Below are 21,569 nucleotides of genomic sequence, written 5' to 3'. Positions count from 1 at the left end.
AAAATGTAGCGTTACAAACACCTTGCAAAGTTTGGGCTGGGAAGACTTGGGAGAAAGGAGACGAGCTGCTCGATTAAGTGGTATGTTCCGAGCTGTCAGTGGAGAGATGGCGTGGGAGGACATCAGTAGACGAATAATTGTGAGTGGTGTCTTTAAAAGTAGGAAAGATCACAATATGAAGAAAATGTTGGAATTCAAGAGGACAAATTGGGGCAAATATTCGTTTATAGGAAGGGGAGTTAAGGACTGGAATAACTTACCAAGGGAGATGTTCAATAATTTTCCAATTTCTTTGCGATCATTTAAGAAAAGGCTGGGAGGACAACAGATAGGGAATCTGCCACCTGGGCGACTGCCCTAAATGCAGATCAGTAGTGATTGATTGATTGATTGATTGATTGATTGATTGATTGATTGATTGATTGATTGATTGATTGATTGATTGATTGATTGATTGATTGATTGATTGATTGATTGATTGATTGATCTATGTAACTGAACTTGAACTAATGTTATGCAAGATACTTGGATTTTCAACTGTTAGATGTCTCTACAATCGGCTTAAGTGCCCGTCTGGCAGGATACATGACAATTAATTCTTAAGAGAAAGTTGATTTCCCCAGTTGGCAACCTTAGTTTTTGAAGATGGTTTTGTTCTTGTGTCAAGGTTGTCAACACTTCTGCCCACTCCAACTCCTGTATCTATCGACCAATCAGAAATTTTGTGAATATTTCCTCTAGCGAATTAAAATTGGGGCTGTTATCCAGCCTATCTGTAAAGCGTTCTGGAAACTTCCCCTCGAAATACTATAAAAGCTGGGCACTTGAGGGCTGTATCGTCATCTTCATCGCTCCAGTTTATTGTGTGCGGTGTGTACAAATGGGCAGGGCCGGAGATCGGCGTTCGAAAGGTCCAACAACTCAAGATAATGGCAGAATTTTCTTACTATGTGATAGCTCCGGCAGATAGCTTGAGGAGAAGGTTTCAAACTCCTTTTATTCATGTAAAGTTCTAATTTACATGTATTTTTTCGGCAAGTCTAAGGACTCTGGGAAACTTGTAATATAAAGGAACACAGAGTGATTACCCTCTGTTGATTCCCATTCAACTTGGTATGGGGTGACTACAGTTTCTAAGCATCTGAAACTCTTAACACTCGTTTGGTACCGTATTTAATGTTTTTCTTTTAGTCACCCTGGCGTAGAATCTGTATCTTCGGGCTATTAGCTCAATTAGGGTTTTAAAAACTTCTCGAAGGAGTGCAAGTGTATCGCCTCCTACAATTTTGTTCATGGCCAATCATGTTCAACCATTTTTTTTTTTTTACAATAAGTCCATTTAGTATGGGTACTTATTGTCCCTGTTTATGTTTCTGTAAAAGAAAGTGAAAAACTGATGAGCAGAAGATAAACTCAAAACAGGGCTAAGTGACTGTAAATACCTTATTTGAAGATTGTCAGGTGTAAGCTTGTGCGCTGTAAGAAATTTATACATCTGAGAGGCAGGACTGTATTCATTATGGAGCTCAGACTCCTAGGCTATGTAAGTTAATGGAGCAAACATGCTCTTATAAGATAGTGTACCTGTTCAGAGCTAATGCTCATCCCTTCGTATATTAACATATTGATAATTCTCTCTAGTTTTGTACCTGATTTTTGGACTTTAAGTCATTGTTGTTGGAGCAGATGAGCTCATTACTGTATTATCTTGTTACTCTTTATCTATCAAATGTTAAGCTTAAAAAAAGGGAGATAAATAAAATTTCAAATTTAGTGCATTAACTTATGCTCTGGTCCTCCTCTGTGGTGTAGTGGTTAGCGTGATTAGCTGCCAACCCCGGAGGCCCGGGTTCGATTCCCGGCTCTGCCACGAAATTTGAAAAGTGGTACGAGAGCTGAAACGGGCTCCAATCAGCCTCGGGAGGTCAACTGAGTAGGGGTGGGTTCGATTCCACCTCCAACATATCAGGTGAGGCCATCTGGCGAGGTACTGGTCCTTCTCTGCAGTTGTATACTCCGACCCAATGTCTCACGCTCCAGGACACTGCCCTTGAGGCGGTAGAGGTGGGATCCCTGGCTGAGTCCGAGGGAAAATCCGATCCTGGAGGGTAAACAGATAAAGAAAGAAAGAAAGAAAGAAAGAAAGAAAGAAAGAACTTATGCTCTGGTAATTTCCTTGTCCACCCATTCACCTCAGCATCTTCTCACACCTCTGTGATCCACGATACTTCCGTAACAATGATTATTATTATTATTATTATTATTATTATTATTATTATTATTATTATTATTATTATTATTATTATTATTATTATTATTATTATTATTATTATTACACAAACACGACCCGATCTGGCGTAAACCCAATAGCAAATCACCAAGGAACGTTTCTGGAGATATTTAATCATCTTCATATTGTCCTCGCTTCCATTACAAAGAAAGTTGACTATAGTTAAATACAGTGTTTGCACTCTGGTGTCAGAAATTAACTGTAAAATTGTCTTGAAAATCTTACCTTCGCACCAACTTAGATAGGGTTTTGGCATCGATAAGATAGAACGGGGTAGGACTGGGAAGGAAGAGGACGTGGCTTTAATTAATGTACAGCCCCATTATATGCCTGATGTGAAAATGGGAAACCACGGAAAACCAATTTCAGGCGCGTCGATGGTGGGATTCGAAGCCACCATCTCCCGAATGCAAGGTAACAATTACTTGGTCCAAACCACGTAACCAACTCATTCGGTCTTGAAAGTTAACTATGTAGGATACCCTTAATGCACTTATATTCCAGCAACCAATGCTATACAACAATTTTACTACAGTGGGATATTTCTAACCTAGGTGTGGACAATGTCCCCATAGTACCTCATTCCCCGTTGCTTGTCACCCATCTCAATTCAAAGCTCAGAATTACACAGACTGATTCGTTCCACACGTTTGTGACACTAAACATGTTGTCCCCAGTTCCTTAACAAACAAGCAAACAAACAGAACGAACAACTTTTAGCTTCGTATCTCTACGAACAGCGGAGTTATGCTGTTTTATTTTCCAGTAGGCCTATTCATCAAATTCTTTTTAAATATTAATAATAATAATAATATGATTAGCTGCCTCTATATTATAAAATGATGCTCTTATTCACATTTTACGATTTCGATATTGCTTTTAACAGTGTATTTAACGACATATTTCTGAATGTTGTAGGTATTATGGAAGATTTGCTGGTCACTTGCTACGATGTTACATTTAGGCAGCGATTTCATTTGCTGCACAAGTTGTTTCTCTCCACGATTGAGTTACCTGTCCGCCTCTGTGGTGTAGTGGTTGGTGTGATGAGCTGCCACCCCCGGAGGCTCGGGTTCAATTCCCGGCTCCGCAACGAAATTTGAAAATTGGTACGCTATTTTTTTTTTGCTAGGGGCTTTACGTCGCACCGACACAGATAGGTCTTATGGCGACGATGGGATAGGAAAGGCCTAGGAGTTGGAAGGAAGCGGCCGTGGCCTTAATTAAGGTACAGCCCCAGCATTTGCCTGGTGTGAAAATGGGAAACCACGGAAAACCATTTTCAGGGCTGCCGATAGTGGGATTCGAACCTACTATCTCCCGGATGCAAGCTCACAGCCGCGCGCCTCTACGCGCACGGCCAACTCGCCCGGTAAAAAATTGGTACGAGGGAGGTCAACTGAGTAGAGGTGGGTTCCATTCCCACCTCAGCTTAAGGCCACGACCGCGTCCTTCCCTCTTTCCCTTTCAATCTTCCCATCCCCCCGCATGGCCCCTCTTCAGCATAGCAGGTTAGGCCACCTGGGTGAGGTACTGGTCATCCTCCTCAGTTGTATCGCGACAAAGAGTCTGAAGCTCCAGTACACTGCCCTTGAGGCAGTAGAGGTGGGATCCCTCGCTGAGTCCGAGGGAAAAACTGACCCTGGAAGGTAAACAGATAAAGAAAACGATTGAGTTAGCTAAAATAGCATTCTTGCTCAGCCCGCAAGGATTTTGTTTATGGAATGTCAGCGAAGGCTGATATAAGATGATGGGGAAGACCATAGATTAAACTGCACACTGGAGAGTTATTGCTCCAACAGAAGATAGTGGGATTGTGTGACTCGTAAAAGTACAGTATGATTAGTTGTTAGGGTCCGTATATAATTCGCGCGGTCGTGTGATGTTTTTTTCTGAATTTCAATGATAGAAGAAATATTTCCTTCTGTGTCTGCTGCTATTCTCCTCTATTGAAACAGTGATTCACCGTAAATGCACGTGTCTTAACCTGCAAAACAATGTCGAAAGTGAAGTCGAGTACGAGATCGCGTCTTCGACGAAACGTAGGGAAATTTAAAAATAATTTCACTACCGATGGAAGAGTATTATTCTGCCAACCGTGTGGTAAAACATTTAGTGCCGATGAACATTCTCAAGTAACCCAGCATTTGTCAGGAAATAAGCTCATTGCGGCCGCTTCGCGTGTGTGTTCGTGATAATTACTAATAGATGTTATTGGCTATACGTCGCACCAACACAGATAGGTCTTACGGCGACGATGGGGCAGGAAAGAGCTAGGACTGGGGAGGAAGCGGCCGTGGCCTTAATTAAGGTACAGCCCCAGCATTTGCCTGGTGTGAAAATGGGGAAACCACGGAAAACCATCTTCAGGGCTGCCGACAGTGGGGTTCAAACCCACTATCTCCCGAATACTGGATACTGTCCGCACTTAAGCGACTGCAGCTATCGAGCTCGGTACAAATAGATGAACCAGCTTATTCAACTGTAGGTCCTTCCAATACTCCCAGTATCATTTCGACATGTAGTATATAGGGCAATTTTCGTGCCGAAATTCCTCTTGGTAAAATAAATAATTCGGGACTGAGAAATAGAATGTTACGAAGAACCTTTACAAAGAATTAGGCAAATATGTGATAGTGAAAATCTACTATGCAATACAATATTCATAATTTATATATATTTACCTATTGAACGCGAGTGGTTATGAAATGTTTAAAACAGATTATTTTTAACTTTTTATAAAATATTTTTAGGCTTTTAGCACAATCTTATTCACATTTTTAGCACAGAAAAACCCGCTGCCTGATATAGTCTATTTTGGATCTGCTGCCTCTATCCTCCTATGTGTAGCTTGAAAATGTATTCGTAACTGCTAATCCCATACTAGCACAGATGTCCAGTAAACGCTCTCCGTTTCTCTTAGATTCCATCTCTTCCCCACATTTACCCGTCACTCTTTTTTTTTTTTTTTTTTTTTTTTTGACAGCGAGTACATGAGAGTCCCGCCGCTCCGCTACGAAAACTATGCCCCACTACTCATCTGTTTCCACGACATAGCCGATGAGTCAGAAAAATCCCCATCATGTGCACTGGTGGGGGAAAAACGATCTGCCGTGAAGAAGAAAATGTTTTTCCACGCCAAAGAAGAAACCCCTCTTCGCTACTCTGTTAAAAGTCAAATAAGCGGATCGGAGTAAGATTTAGAAGAAGAAGAAATTAGAAGAGGCAGAAATCTTCCTTCCTAACAAACGGGCCTTTTCAAGGGGGATTAATTTTGAATTTTGGCAGGTATAATTAGAAAGAATAATGAGTCAGATAAGACCGAAAATGGGGTGGGGGTGGGGGTGTGTCCAGTTCAAACAGGTACGTAAGTTAGCCAAGAGCCGCGATATTTGAAACGGGTGTTCAGCTTCTTGGTCCTTACGACCTGTTTTAAGAGTAAGATGCCTGACCTTTCTTTCTATTTCCGACTCTCGCATTGAAATCGCCAATGTGCAAAATCCTATCCAGTCACTTCTTATTGACCCTGACCATGGTGTCGTTCAGTGCTTCGTCAGCGCCCCCACATGGTGAATACACTGAGACAATTCTCGTCTTAAACATAACCACGTTTTAGAAGGACTTGTCCGTGACAGTGAATTAACTTCATGAATAACGAAGTTTGTTACCAGCCACAATTATTATTGAATGTTATACTTCACAACGCGTTTCAGAGTCTAGGCTCCATTATCAGGTGGCTAAATGGCTACAGCCGCTTCCTTCCCACTCCTAGACCTTTCCTGTCCCATCGTCGCCATAAGACCTATCAGTGTCGGTGCGACGTAAAGCAACTAGCAAAAAAAAAAAAAAAAAAAAAAAAGAACCCACTATCTCCCGAATGCAACCCGACAGCTTCGTCCCCAAAACTATTGTCATTTTTTTTAATGTTATTGGCTATACGTCTCACTAACTGCTTTTACGGTTTACGGCGACGCCGAGGTGCCGGAATTCAGTCCCAAAGGAGTTCTTTTACATGCCAGTAAATCTATCGACACGAGGCTGATGTATTTGAGCACCTTCAAATACCACCGGACGTAGCCAGGATCAAACCTGCCAAGTTGGGGTCAAAAGACCACCGCCTCAACCGTCTGTGCCACTCAGTCAGGCCAAAATATTGTTGTTATTATTATTATTATTATTATTATTATTATTATTATTATTATTATTATTATTATTATTATTATTAATATTATTATTATTGTTGTTGTTGTTGTTGTCAAACACATGGAAACAATGACAGGAGGGTATTCGGAATAAGGATGTAAAGGCTAAGGAATGTGCTCGATAGATGAAATTGTGCACGGAAACCATTTTCGGTGGTGGGGTGATGTTAAGCGAAGGTAGAAGGATGGGTTACCTAGGACAATAAGGGTCTCGACTATGGAGGGCAAGAGACGCAGAGGGGGAGCCTTATGTTAAGAGGTTTAGAACTAAACGGGGCAACAGCGCTAGTTTCAAGCAGGCGATTGTGGATGTGCTTAATTAATTCATTGAGTCATGTAGACTGAACGCTGAAAGGCATGATTATGTCACGATGATAATAATAATAATATGTTTTATTTATTCTGGTAAAGTTAGGCATGTACTCCCTTTCCTACATTAACCAGTCTTAACCTAGAAGAATGTTAGTAATAATTACTGATGACAATAATACGAAAACAATATTAACAATAATAACAGTATTAGTATTAAAAATATTCAAACGTAGTAATATTAAGGAAGAATCACATTATACAGAAAATAAATCATGACATCTGTAAAATACACATTGTGCCGGGCGAGTTGGCCGCGCAGCTGAGAGCTTGCATCCGGGAGATACTGGGTTCGAACCCCACTATCGGCATCCCTGAAGATGGTTTTCCGTGGTGTCCCATTTTCACACCATGCAAATGCTGGGGCTGTACCTTAATTAAGGCGCCTCTACGCGCCCGGTGATTCATATATGTTTACCTAGTACTTCGACACAGACATGTTTAAAAGCTGAGCTGCTGAACATTCTCCTGACGTCCACTGGTAAGAGATTCCATTGTCGGGCTGCGGTAACGGTGAATGATTTCGTTCAGATTGTTGTTCTGTGTGCGGGAAGGGATAAACTCATGGTGCTGCAGGATCGGGTATTTTTGGTATGGTCTGTGGGGTGGAGTTTGATACGATCACGGAGATAGGCCGGTTGAGAAGTTGTACGAATAGTATGCAGAAAGCAACGAGTATGAAGTGTATGTCGTTCTTGCAGGCGAAGCCATCTGAGCTGCGTGTACGAACGTGAAGCCCGCAGATAAATCTTACACAAGCATTCTGAGCAGACTCTAAATTCCTTCCACATTTTATTCCTAGGTTGTCATAATCTATATCACAATAATCAAAATGAGGTAATGCAAGTGATTCAACAAGAATTTGCTTTAGCTTAAAAGGGAAAGTGAATTTGAATTTGATGATGTTGATGAGGCCTGTTGGTTAAATGGGCCTAACATCTAGGTCATCGGCCCCTAGAATCTGAATTTACTGAGACAGTGTAGAGACCCGTATATTTTTCTACACACAGATATATTTTGGGAAGACCTCTTTTTTTTTTTTTTTGCTAGTTGTTTTACGTCGCACCGTCACAGATTGGTCTTATGGCGACTGTGGGATAGATGAGGCCCAGGAATTGGAAGGAAGCGGCCATGGCCTTAATTAAGGTGTGAAATTTGCTTGGTGTGAAAATGGGAAACCACGAAAAGCCATCTTCAGGGCTGCCATATTTCCCGGATGCAAGCTCACAGCCGCGCGCCCCTTACCGCACGGCCAACTCGCCCGGTGTAAAGTAATTTAGGGTAACCAATAATTATTGCCTGAGATGTTGATGGATTTAATTTGAAAGCGTGTCCGACTCGTTGGCTGAACGGTCAGCGTACTGGCCTTCGGTTCAGAGGGTCCCGGGTTCGATTCCCGACGGGTCGGGGATTTTAACCTTAATTGGTTAATTCCAATGGCACGGGGGCTGGGTGTATGTGTTGTCTTCATCATCATTTCATCCTCATCACGACGCGCAGGTCACCTACGGGAGTCACATAGAAAGGCCTGCATCTGGCGAGCCGAACCCGCCCTGGGATATCCCGGCACTAAAAGCCAAACGACATTTCATTTCATTTCATTTGAAAGTGTGATTATTGACCCATGTACCTCTCGTCATCATGTCTTCATTCAGGTGAAGTGTTTCTGAGAGTACTTTGTCGTGTTCACTATGTATACGCACAGTATATCTGTACGTAATCTGCGTATAAGTGGTATTTACAGTGTTTTAGTCCGGAAGCTGTTCGACTCGTTGGCTGAATTGTCAGCGTATTGGCCTTCGGTTCAGAGGGTCCCGGGTTCGATTCCCGGCCAGGTCGGGGAATTTAACCTTCGTTGGTTAATACCAATGGCCCGGGGGCTGGGTGTTTGTGCTGTCCCCAACACCCCCGCAACTCACACACCACACTTAACACTATCCTCCACCACAATAAAACGCAGTTACCTACTCATGGCAGATGCCGCCCACCCTCATCGGAGGGTCTGCCTTACAAGGGCTGCACTCTACTAGAAATAGCCTCACGAAATGTATATTGAACCCTTGGTGGAAAGGTCATGTATTCAATATAAACTATTTATATCTTATGAACACGAAATTATTACTATTAGTCTGGAAGCTATACCATTTGTACACAAAGAGGAAAATAGAGGGCCCAGTAGAGATCCTTGCTGTATTCCCACGTCAACCGTTCGCCAATTTGAATGCTCATTGTTGTTATTAAGTACGCACTGCCGGCGGCCGGTGAGATAGGAACTGATCCACTGGAGTGCACTCGCGGAGAAATTTAAACTGTTTTATTTGGATATAAGTATGTCTCTGTGAACAGTGCCGAAAGCTTTACTAAAGTCCAATAATGCTCAACTGTCAGTCGTTTTTGTCCATAGCTAGCCTTATGTCATCACTGTCATCAGTCACATGTGTTAATGCACTGCAAGTGCTGTGTCTTGGTCTAAAGCCCGACTAGTGGATAACGAAGAGATTGTGCTATGTAAGATAGTTCGTAATCTGCTTGTGAACCATGAATTCTAAAGCTTTTGACAATATACATAAGATGCTAATCGGTCTATAGTTGCTGACGTCCTTCGGAAGCCGGCGAACTGTACCCGTTTTTCATATTTCCGGATAAGTCCCCTGTTGCAGCGAATAATTACAGATATTCACCAATGGATAAATAATGTGATGGAGAATTTTCATACGCATTTCGTGGCCTATATTATCTGTGCACCTAGCCTTGGTTTGTATGAATGTATGCATATATGGATGTATGTATTATGTTATGCTAAAGACTAGCAATTCGAGGAGAATACCGTATCTTATTTCCAAACAGGAGTTAAATGTTGCATGTTCTGCTCGGTGCAACATTTGAAGCGGATCTGTCCATGTCTCCCTGTTAATGGTTAGCAGCTTTGTACACGGGCTTCCAATTTTGAGTGAATGAAGTGGGTTCATCTTTATTCATGTCCATGGTTTGTTACAGCTTCTTTTTCTCGGTGATTCTACGAATCGGGGAATGATGCATTACATAATGGAACGCTTGAACGGCTCCCTGGCTGCTTGTGACAAGACTCACCACATCCGGGTCTACAACAACATGAACCAGGGGCAGACGACGCTTAGCTTCGCGTACTACCCACAATTTTGGCTCACTGCTCCTGATAGGCCTGTATTCGACAAAACCCTTTATCAACTGCTGCTCAAGTAAGTCTGTCCAATATACAGTTATCTTTAAATCTTCAAATTAGAACATTTATTGCAGGATTTACGACTGAACTATAAGTTATGACCTAAGAATTCGCTTTATATGTTATTATTCCAAACTTTTATTTTTATAACTGTTAGTTTCTTCAGTCTGCCGAAACTAATTTTCAATAAATTTATAAATTATGAGATAGAGCAAATATATGGTAACTGAATTACACCTGAAAAAGGTACAACTTAATTAAACAACAAGATGAACCAGGGGCAGACAACACTTATCATTAATTTAGTTCGTTTCATTAAATTAAGTTAAACTTAATTTTTTATTATAGTAGTTTTACAAATAGTATGTACACATTGGTATAATTATTATGTTACATTTATTTCGAACTTATATTACTAATTAGTTTCTTTTAAAATATTTAATATTCTCCACATTTTTTTCTGTACAATGATGTGGTTAAGGACCATGAGTCCCAACTTCGAAACTACTTAAGAAAAATAAATAAATAAATAAATAAATAAATAAATAAATAAATAAATAAATAAATAAATAAATAAATAAATAAATAAATAAATAAATAAATAAATAAATAGCCGGGTTGAGTGGCTCAGACCCCAACTTGACAGGTTCGATCCTGGCTCAGTCCGGTGGTATTTGAAGGTGCTCAAATACGACAGCCCCGTGTCGGTAGATTTACTGGCACGTAAAAGAACTCCTGAGGGACTAAATTCCGGCACCTCGGCGTCTCCGAAGATCGTAAAAGTAGTTAGTGGGACGTAAAGCAAATAACATTATTTTATTATTATTAAATAAATAAATAAATAAATCAATAAGTAATAAAAATCTTATGTTTTCTTTTTCAGATAGTTTATAAATTTATTTATTCAAAATTAGTTTCGGCAGACTGAAGAACCTAACAGTTATAAAATAACTGAGTCAAAACTGAAGAAAGATGGCTTCAGATATCACAAATTATTCCAAACATTGTCGTGGTTTTTGTCATTCACTACATGATGTGGCGATATTAATTTTGTTGCTCCTCGCGTGAAAACAAAGATTATCACCAGTCATATTTCAGTTTATGATGTTGCTTTGGTAATTTCATCATTTTCTAAGGTCTGGGTGAAAGGTCAGAAAGTTATATTTTCGGATTTTCATCATTTTAAAATATCCCGCATACTTCCTTTTGAACCTCTGCATTTCTGAAACAGTTCTACACAGAAGACAATGCTCTTCACTGTTTGCAGAAAAAGATTGATTTTTAGGTTGGGTGCATTGTCATAATAAGTAAGTGTGTTACTTAGCTGTAATTCAGTGTTTCATCGTATGAATATCCATAGTGATTTACTTTGTTCGTAGTTTCCAGGATTTAACATTTTCATTGAAATATGGACCCATGCCACACATTCAACTGACCGGGTACAGTTCTAATAACGATCAAAGTTTTAAACAATAAAAAAAAACATACAGTGGATAGTTTTGACGTTAGTGAGACTGGATATTAGAGCTCACCTTTAGGCAATTTTAAAGGTATATTTCAGTGTGAATCTCAGGCGAGTTGCCGGTTATTGCCTGTGTCATGTCTGGGTGAGTGGCTAGTGCCATATCCATACAGCTCGCCCAGTGATGTCATGGTCTCCGCTAGGCTACGATAACCTCCCGTACAGCTTACAGCGTGATTGCTTCTTTCACATCAGTAATTGATCGGATGTATAGTGCGTTTCATGTCTTCTGAATTAAGTGTTGGACAGCGTGTGTTCGTGTGCTGTAGATTTTTAAGTAATATTTGCACCAAAATTGCGAAGATTCGTGAGGCTGAAATGCAGAGAGTGAACTTAATTATCATCACACCCTAAAACACTTATCTACAAGCTGAGGGAGAACATTTTCAGCATTTACTGTAAAGGGTAAATTTTATTGCTTTTCTGTTGTTTTCTTTTTTTTAACATGATTATCCATTCATCGGTACTCAGGTGGCAGCGCACCGGCCTCTCACCACTGGGTTCCATGGTTCAAATCCCGGTCACTCCATGTGAGATTTGTTCTGGGCAAAGCGGAGGCGGGACAGGTTTTTCTTCTGGTTCTCCGGATCTGTCATCTTTCATCCCAGCAACACTCTCCAATATATTTCATTTCATCTATCATTCAATAATCATTGCCCCAGAGGAGTGTGATAGGCTTCGGCAGCCGGCACATTTCATGTCCTCGCCGCTAGATGGGGGCTTCATTCATTCCATTCCTGACCCGGTCGAATGACTGGAAACAGGCTGTGGATTTTCATTCATCCATTCATTGAAGTTGATGGGTTTTCTTCGAGGAATCCTGAATAGTGTAACGGCGACCGTGGTGACGTTTACCAAGGAAGGATGGCAACTCCTGCGGGAATGACCATGTATTTATTGCTTGTTCGCTTTGCATTTTGCAGTATTTCCTTGGATACAAAACACTACAAGCAAATCAGTTCTTACCAACATTTATTGAAACGTGATTTTCTTACAGATACAAAAATTTCAATTTGTTGAAATGTGTTGAAGTTCAACACGAATTTAGGCTTGGCAGTTGAAATTAAGACTGCATTCTATTGAAGGAATGAAACATCAAAATTCAAGGGTTCTCCTGTTGTGGGGAAGATATAATGTTCAGAAATTTGGTTCAGCCAAATATCAGCTTGTTCACAGAATATCGTAGGCCTATTAATAAGAATATTTTAGAAAATTGAAGAGTGGGCCATAACAAGGTTTTAATCAACAGTTACAAAATGTTACAGAAATTATAAATAAACAATCAGAATTCTTTAGATCACTAGAATTACAGGCCGTGAAAGCATCAAACTAAATATACAATCGCGTTGCACGGACATCTCAGATCGTATAATTCTCTCGCTTAAGACGTTACTACTGTCCACACTTCAATTACTTCAAATATGCGTCTGGTCAAATAAACACGCTAACATTAGAGATATTTTAAAACAATGTTCAGAAAATAGTTAAGAGGTACTAGAACAAGGCGTTCTCAGCGCTCGTCCTCTAGGCAGACGCGACCCTGGGCACCAATGCCAACGCCGTATTCCAGATTCTAGGTACTTTCTGGTCCAGTTTACCAATTTCTGTCCTTTGAGTGCATAGAGAATCGCAGAGAATGATGAGTCGTGCATTGTACGAGATTCCTAATTGAATCAGTCTCAGTCAGTTTCAGAAGTCAAAACTGCATTTTTTCAATTTATTCACCTCTTTATATAACATACTTTCTTTCTTAGTGTAGTGAATCACTTTAAAAGATATCTTCACTGCCGGTACTATGAAAGATGAAAATGACCGGGTCAGGATCCTTGCGGCGAGGATAGGAATTGTGCCGCTGCCGAAACCTGTCTCACTGCTTTGGGGCAATGATTAATGACTGACAGTGGAGAGTGTTGATGGAATGGGAGATGACAGCGTAAACTGGAGTGCCCGGAGAAAAACATGTCCCGCCTCCGCTTTGCCCTGCACAAGTCTCACATGGAGTGACCGGGATTTGAACCACGGAACCCAGCGGTGAGAGGCCGACGCGCTGCCGTCTGAGCCACGGAGACTACGGTAATACGATAGATACGTTTGTAAATGTCTATGTATGTCACTTTCTACGTCATGTGTTTGTTGCTCATTTTCCCTATGTTCATTTTTTCCCATGGTTTTCATCATAATTCATCTTCTATCTTAATCTGTTTACCCTCCAGGGTTGGCTTTTCCCTCGGACTCGGCGAGGGATCCCACCTCTACCGCCTCAAGGGCAGTGTCCTGGAGTTTCAGACTTTGGGTCGAGGATACAACTGGGGAGAATGACCAGTACCTCGCCCAGGCAGCCTCACCTGCTATGCTGAACAGGGGCCTTGTGGAGGGATGGGAAGATTGGAAGGGATAGACAAGGAAGAGGGAAGGAAGCGGCCGTGGCCTTAAGTGAGGTACCATCCCGGCATTTGCTTGGAGGAGAAGTGGGAAACCACGGAAAACCACTTCCAGGATGGCTGAGGTGGGAATCGAACCCACCTCTACTCAGTTGACCTCCCGAGGCTGAGTGGACCCCGTTCCAGCCCTCGTACAAATTTTCAAATTTCGTGGAAGAGCCGGGAATCGAACCCGGACCTCCGGGGGTGGCAGCTAATCACGCTAACCACTACACCACAGAGGCGGACCATCATAATTCATAATAATTAAATGTTACTGTATATTGTAGATATTCGCACGAACCTTTGCGTAGTAGTGTATTTTGTGTATATAAACACCATGCTGTACGCTCGTTGCTTGGATAAATGAAATTTAACTTATGAAAGATAGTGAACATCGCAAAAATGAGAAAAATAATATGAAGATTAACGAACGATAATGAAATAATTCTCACGGAGTAATTTAGAGATTGCAGTTTATATTGTAGTTACAACTCTTGAAATTATTTCGTCAAATGAATCATATAAATATGCAAACCCAATTTATCCGCAGAAGAAGTTAATATGTAAATCTGATTTATGACACTTTGCGAGCAATTATTGGATAATTTTAAAATCAGAGTATTATTTCATAATTGATAATGAAAATGCTCCGCAAGTTTAAGTCTTAAGCCGGGCTGAGTGGCTCAGACGGTTGAGACGCTGGCCTCCTGACCCCAACTTGGCAAGTTCGATCGTGGCTCAGTCCAGCGGTATTTGAAGGTGCTCAAATACGTCAGTCTAGTATCGATAGATTTACTGGCACGTAAAAGGACTCGTGCGGGACAAAATTCCGTCACCCCGGCGTCTCCGAAAACCTTGAAGGAGCGAATGCATGTGAAGCTACCATTTGTTATCATTGCACATATTTCATGAAACCTATAGGAATTTTAACAAACTTCTTGGGGATAGCTGGAGGAATACAAAGGAATGGAATGCAGTATTCTTGGTAAAGGAGGTCATTAAATTTGCCTCTACCAAAGAGATACTGAAAATTAACTTTAACTTTCAGGGCTTGGCCAGTGATTTCAGTGATTTATTTGTCGTCACCTTCCTGTCGCTATTGAAATGAAATGGCGTATGGCTTTTTAGTGCCGGGAGTGTCCGAGGACACGTTCGGTTCGCCAGGTGCAGATGTTTTGATTTGAATCCCGTAGGCGACCTGCACGTCGTGATGAGGATTAAGTGATGAAGAAGACGACACACACACCCAGCACCCCCCCCCCCCGCCAGCGAAATTAACCAATGATGGTTAAAATTCCCGACCCTGCCAGGAATCGAACCCGGGACCCCTGTGACCAAAGACCAGCACGGTAACCATTTAGCCATGGAGCCGGATGCTGTCGCTATTGAAAGTATACCGCAGCTGCTTTGTGAGATTGAGAGTCCTATTCAGTTCTGTTTTTCAGCTACACTGTGTGGAGTTTATAGTAACATATTCACCGAGCTCAATAGCTGCAGTCGCTTAAGTGCGGCCAGTATCCAGTATTCGGGAGATAGTAGGTTCGAACCCCACTGTCGGCAGCCCTGAAAATGGTTTTCCGTGGTTTCCCATTTTCACACCAGGCAAATGTACCTTAGTTAAGGCCACGGTTGCTTCCTTCCCACTCCTTGCCCTTTCCTGTCTCATCGTCGCCATAAGACCTATCTGTGTCGGTGCGACGTAAAGCAACTAGCAAAAAAAAGTAACATATTCCACATGGCAAAATATAAGTCTTCCAAAATGAGCCCGATACGACGTTCTAGTGAGGAAGACGTTATTTCACGAATGTCAAAAATAAGGAAGTGGCTATGTACGTCTCAGTTATAACTCTGTCCTATAATTTCTATAAAGTTTAAATTTGTTTTGGAAACTTAAAAGAGGTTAGAGATAATAAAAGACTGAATCGCTTTTAATAAAAACTGGAAGTCCACGCCCTAGTAATGAATTTATATTAAGCCTGCGAAATTGTTAAATTGTAATCGTTCTGAGATGTAAGAATTCGAAATTTACTGAATTTGAGCTAGTAGAGGGTGTGCTTCCCCGCATTATGGACGGTGTAGTGGCTAGAATCATTGGGCTCCATACAGAAGGACAAATGACGGGCAGACAGTGGAATATGGGGAATCATAAGCGCCGCTTGTCTGGAGGAGGAATCTTACCTCGTTTGAAGAAAGACCCCCTTAGCAATTACGTGATCTGTTCCATAATAAACAGATGTCGACCGTCAACCAGTGTGCAATGCTGTTTACGAGGAAGGACTCCTTCAGTTCCTCCCATAAAAAGTGTTCACGCTTTATATCCTGCGATTTCATTTCTCGGGTGTTGTTTTCTCGTTGGTTGACACAGCATTCCTCGGAGAGTCTTCAGTTCATCCCATGAATGTTACTTTGCCAAGGAGATAAATTACAAGGGTAAACTCCCAGGCTATCTACGTCTATGAAATGAAATGGCGTATGGCTTTTAGTGCCGGGAGTGTCCGAGGACATGTTCGGCTCGCCAGGTGCAGGTCTTTTGATTTGACTAACGTAGGCGACCTGCGCGTCTTGATGAGAATGAGATGATGAATACGACACATACACCCAGCCCGCGTGCCAGCGAAATTAACTAATGATGGTTAAAATTCCCGACCCTGCTGGGAATCGAACCCGGGGCCCCTGTGACCAAACTCCAGCACGCTTACGATTTAGCCATGGAGCCGGACATCTACGTCCATGACTACCATTAACAGTTTTAAGTGAATGTCTGAATAGATATCGTGGGTGTCCTTCTGGTAGGCTCATACTCGTTTCTATCGCGGCGGAATGGACAGTTCCCGCACATTCCTGGATTATGTGTTTCCAGACTGTTGGAACTCCTAGAAGACATCCCAGTGTATGTTTGACAAAAACATTTGGTTGATGCCAATGTACGTTGCCCTTGAGTGACAGTTTCGTCCGCAGTCATTCGGGAGAAGAGTATCTGCTGCTTGGCTCCTCTTCATCCTCTAGTGGAACATGAAACAGCTGGTTAACTCAGAAACTACCAAGTCTGATGACATTTTGGTCCGCACTGTAACGACGTCTCCGATCACCGATAAACACCACCAAACTTCGAGAGAACACATCGCCCCCTCTCCTGAAGGTGTAGCTTTTATTAATGAAAACGGTCACAATTCTGAGTTCATTCAGGCATATTGTCGTTTACAGCATGCTTTATTCATTTATTTTCCTGAAAATATCCACCCACGTGCATGAAAACCTATACTCTGTGGATCCATCTTTCCCTGTCTGGGCTGTTCGACTGCGTCTGCTATGTCGTACCTAGGATATTGGCAGTATGGTTTGGTTGCCGGACAATTGCGGTCACGGACATTTGTGGTCACTGAGATAAACTTGTACCCGGTCAAAGAAATTTCCCAGTTGTCACAGGACATTTGCGGTCACTGCAGCAGGGGGTGAGCCTCATTAGCTTAATCTCGGGGTATCCCCGCTAACCTGCCTGAGCCGTGTCGTGCCATTTCGTCCAGGTGCCATTTCGTCCAAATTCCACGAACAGAGGCAGGTAGTTAACTCTCTACCGGCCCACTAGTGCTATGTCGTCCAAACACCTATGATTGACAGATTGACATGTCTACAATAACTTCATTGCGTTCCTTGTTAGAAACAGGCAATTTTTTGATGTTTGTAATAATGGACGTTACTCGCTCTGCTCGTTTGCCACCAGTCAACTATATTTTACAATGAAATGCTTATACTGTAAACATCATAGTGAGAATAAAAACAAATATTTTCACAAATCAGGTGATAATTAAAATATATCCTAAATTGCATTACTAAAACATCTGTTTAAATAAATATCTTATCAAATATCAAGCTGGAATATTTGTTTATTTCATTAAAATTACATAGGGACTTTGAAGGGCTTTGAGGAGGGAGCCCTACGGGAATTTATGGAAATCATGTCCTTTCGAAACATATAGGGAAAGTTCCCTTTATTTTGACACCTCAAACATCAAAATCGGACTTATGATAAAAAAGTAATTCACTAGAAAAAATTCCTAAGGGAATTAAATATAAGTCCGCCTCTGTGGCGCAGTGGTTAGTGTGATTAGCTGCCATCCCCGGAGACCCGGGTTCGATTCCCGGCTCTGCCACGAAATGTGGAAAGTGGTACGAGGGCTGGAACGGGGTCCACTCAGCCTCGGGAGGTCAACTGAGTAGAGGTGGGTTCGATTCCAACTTCAGCCATCCTGGAAGTGGTTTTCCGTGGTTTCCCACTTCTCCTCCAGACAAATGCCGGGATGGTACCTAACATAAGGCCACGGCCACTTCCTTCCCTCTTCCTTGTCTATCCCTTCCAATCGTCCCATCCCCCAGCAAGGCCCCTGTTCAGCATAGCAGGTGAGGCCGCCTGGGCGAGGTATTGGTCACCCTCCCAAGTTGTATCCCCCGACCCAGAGTCTGAAGCTCCGGAACACTGCCCTTGAGGCGGTAGAGGTGGGATCCCTCGCTGATTCGGAGGGAAAAACCGACCCTGGAGGTTAAACAGATTTAGAATGAGAAGAAATTAAATATAAGATAATATACTCACTATTAACTGCGTTCCTCAATACTGCTATGAAGTCACGTTCAGCCTATTTTCACATTACTACAAAGGTTTGATTAAAAACACGAACCAAATCTGGCAATGGAAGAAGCGGCCTTTCAGCCTTGTCAAGTTTTGTGTCTATTTACAAATACCAGGTGGCTCACGGACGCCGTACTTTCTACTTATAAATGTTCCGCATGCATAAGTGATGTGTGGGGTGTCTACCAACTGATTTTAACAGGGGAACTACTGCCAGCGGGCAGGTTACGTCAGAATATGAAGAGATAAGAAACAGAGTCACACTCGCAGCATATTACTCAGCGCTGCCGGTCGAATGCACCCGTTGCATTAGTAAACATCGTTTTCGACCGCATAGTTATAGGCTGGTGTATGGTATACAGCCGCACTATATTTGCTGCCTGCATATCGACAGTAGCTAGTGTGATCAGCAGCGGTGAATATACAGACATTATTTTAATCTGGACAATCTGGTCGGAATGCAACAGAAGCTCCAAACAGACGTATGCCTTCTACATACGTACTTCACCGAACAGTATTAGTTTTTGTTTCATGCATGCAAGTCTTCCATCGAGTGGAATGTCTACACGTGTATAAATAAATAAGTTATTAGATTTCCTTTTCTACACCTTTGGCGTGTCTACAAACAGTAGCGGCGATTAGGGGGTGCGGCGAGGAGGGACAGTCGCTCCCCCCCCCCTCCACTTTGTGGAGTACACATTACATTTTCATTCCACTTTAGCCAGCTGGAACTAGGAATTATTTTAAAAAGCTGTTTGTGCACACCTTGTTATCTTATCTGCTAATTCCTTCGTTTATTTTCTTTAATTATTAACATAATTATTGACGGAAATACGCACAAAATGCTGTTTGTCGCCGCTAACCAAGTTGTATAGCACGACGGCAAGTAATGGAGACTTTGCCTGTGCTGTGAGGAAGGGTAGTAGGGGTATATATTGTTTGCCGAGGTCGTGGCCACTGAGTTATAATTCACCCACTTGTCGCGCGCATTCATCAGTCTGGCAGTCTCTTTAGTGTCTGTTAGTTTCTTAGTGAGTATTCAAATACTAAATTATTTTTAATTGCATAACCATGCCGTACTTCTTTGTAATTATACCTACCGGGCGAGTTGGCCGTGCGCGTAGAGGCGCGCGGCTGTGAGCTTGCATCCGGGAGATAGTAGGTTCGAATCCCACTATCGGCAGCCCTGAAGATGGTTTTCCGTGGTTTCCCATTTTCACACCAGGCAAATGCTGGGGCTGTACCTTAATTAAGGCTACGGCCGCTTCCTTCCAACTCCTAGGCCTTTCCTATCCCATCGTCGCCATAAGACCTATCTGTGTCGGCGCGACGTAAAGCCCCTAGCAAAAAAAAAAAAAATGTAATTATACCGGGCGAGGTGGCGGTGAAAAATGAAAACAGCACCCATGAAATTCTGCAGCAGGAAGTACAGTGTTGATTGCCTCGATCACTCCAGCTTCGAAATCTGCGTTTACTGTCTCAGGGCACCAGTCTGGAATCACCCGAAGTATGACGTTATACAGGCGAATGTAAGTTGGCTTTCTCTTGTCAGGAAGTAATGCGAAAACTATGGGGGTTACATTTGTTTCTTCCACAGTGCTTTCTAAATCTACATGGATGGTGTACAACTGAGAAAATTGTTTGCTGACACTCTTAAGGGTGCCATCCATGAAAAAATTCTTATTTTCTTTTAATACAGTTTTTCCTGTGGAACTGGCAAATATAAGTATCCGCTCACCACCACAGTTGTCAGCTAGTAAGAAATTATTTCCATCTGACATCTTCAAACTTTCTGAATTCAACCCAACTTCATCTCGATGATTGGGTTCAGCCTGAATTCCCTGAGCATCCCTTCGCTGTATATGCAGAGTAGACTTGCAGTTATGTAACTGAGGAATTCTGGTAACTAGTTCAAATCCGGATTGTAGAAGAGGTTTGAATTCGTCGTCCAAAATCCGAAACCAAAAGGAACTATCTATATTATCTATATGAATAAAATAAGAATTCTGTCAGTACATTACCTGGAATAGTGAAATGTTGGCATAATTTCATGTATTATACATCGTAGAAGCCGAATCGAACTTTATCTTAATTTATGTCTGTCTGTCTGTCTGTCTGTCTGTCTGTCTGTCTGTCTGTCTGTCTGTCTGTCTGTCTGTCTGTCTGTCGAGCAAGACGTCGCTCGCAGAATGTAAATTCGCTTCGCTAGTTTACTTCCTTCGGCCTTCAGCCTCAGGATTTGCAAGGAGTTCAAACTCAATTTAAATTATTATATGCCCATTTAAAAGCCAGTGGGGCGGAGTCCTAGAGTCCCGGGCGTAAATATTTTCACTAATAAAAATATAAACCTACCTGTGAAATCGATTTATCGGTTTCTTCGCGGGCTACATTGGACGTGATATCACTTCGAAACCCTAGCCATTATTAACTTTTTACAACATCATACGGCACTCGCAAGACTTCAAAAATTTATCCAAGTGGAAAATAAAACAAATGACCCTTTTTCGACGTATTCTGACATTTAAAAAACCACATAGGGGCGACCAACTGCGTCGTATATACCCCCTACAAATACATATAAGTCAGACATCATGAAACAAGATATAGTAGGCGCTAAGATGGCAAGTCACATACCTTAAGTCACGCCAGAACTCATCTTAGGGCTCACCTGTGACCCTGGCATTTTTATTTAGCCATTTTTACATTTCTGGCTGTACAGATCATTTTATCTTCCGGTTTCCTGGAAATAAAGCATATATAAGAAAGAAAATGCCCTTCACTTGTCGTTCTTGTTGATCGCACACGACGGATTGTAATCATTTCCCGCACACGAATTACTTTCTTTACCATACACAATTTATACAAATTTCTTCGGTACCTTGACCGTCCTTTTTGTACAATTACTTCCGCTCAAGAAAACTATCTCCACATGGAGTC

At 41.9% G+C, this 21,569-nt stretch overlaps 1 protein-coding gene across 1 annotated transcript in view; it reads left to right on the top strand.

The window, feature by feature from the left end:
- The window catches only part of LOC136862721 (cadherin-like and PC-esterase domain-containing protein 1), a 1,291,344-nt gene that overhangs the window by 1,115,510 nt on the left and 154,265 nt on the right, over positions 1–21,569 (top strand). Inside the window, exon 15 of the mRNA XM_067138943.2 lies at positions 9,859–10,079. Within this exon, the coding sequence (XP_066995044.2) occupies positions 9,859–10,079 (221 nt within the window). The remainder of the gene's footprint in view (positions 1–9,858; positions 10,080–21,569) is intronic.

The sequence above is a fragment of the Anabrus simplex genome, chromosome 2 (assembly GCF_040414725.1).
Source record: "Anabrus simplex isolate iqAnaSimp1 chromosome 2, ASM4041472v1, whole genome shotgun sequence".
Taxonomy (NCBI): domain Eukaryota; kingdom Metazoa; phylum Arthropoda; class Insecta; order Orthoptera; family Tettigoniidae; genus Anabrus; species Anabrus simplex.
Note: the sequence above shows the minus strand (reverse complement) of the source record. Positions and strands in the feature narration are given on the sequence as shown.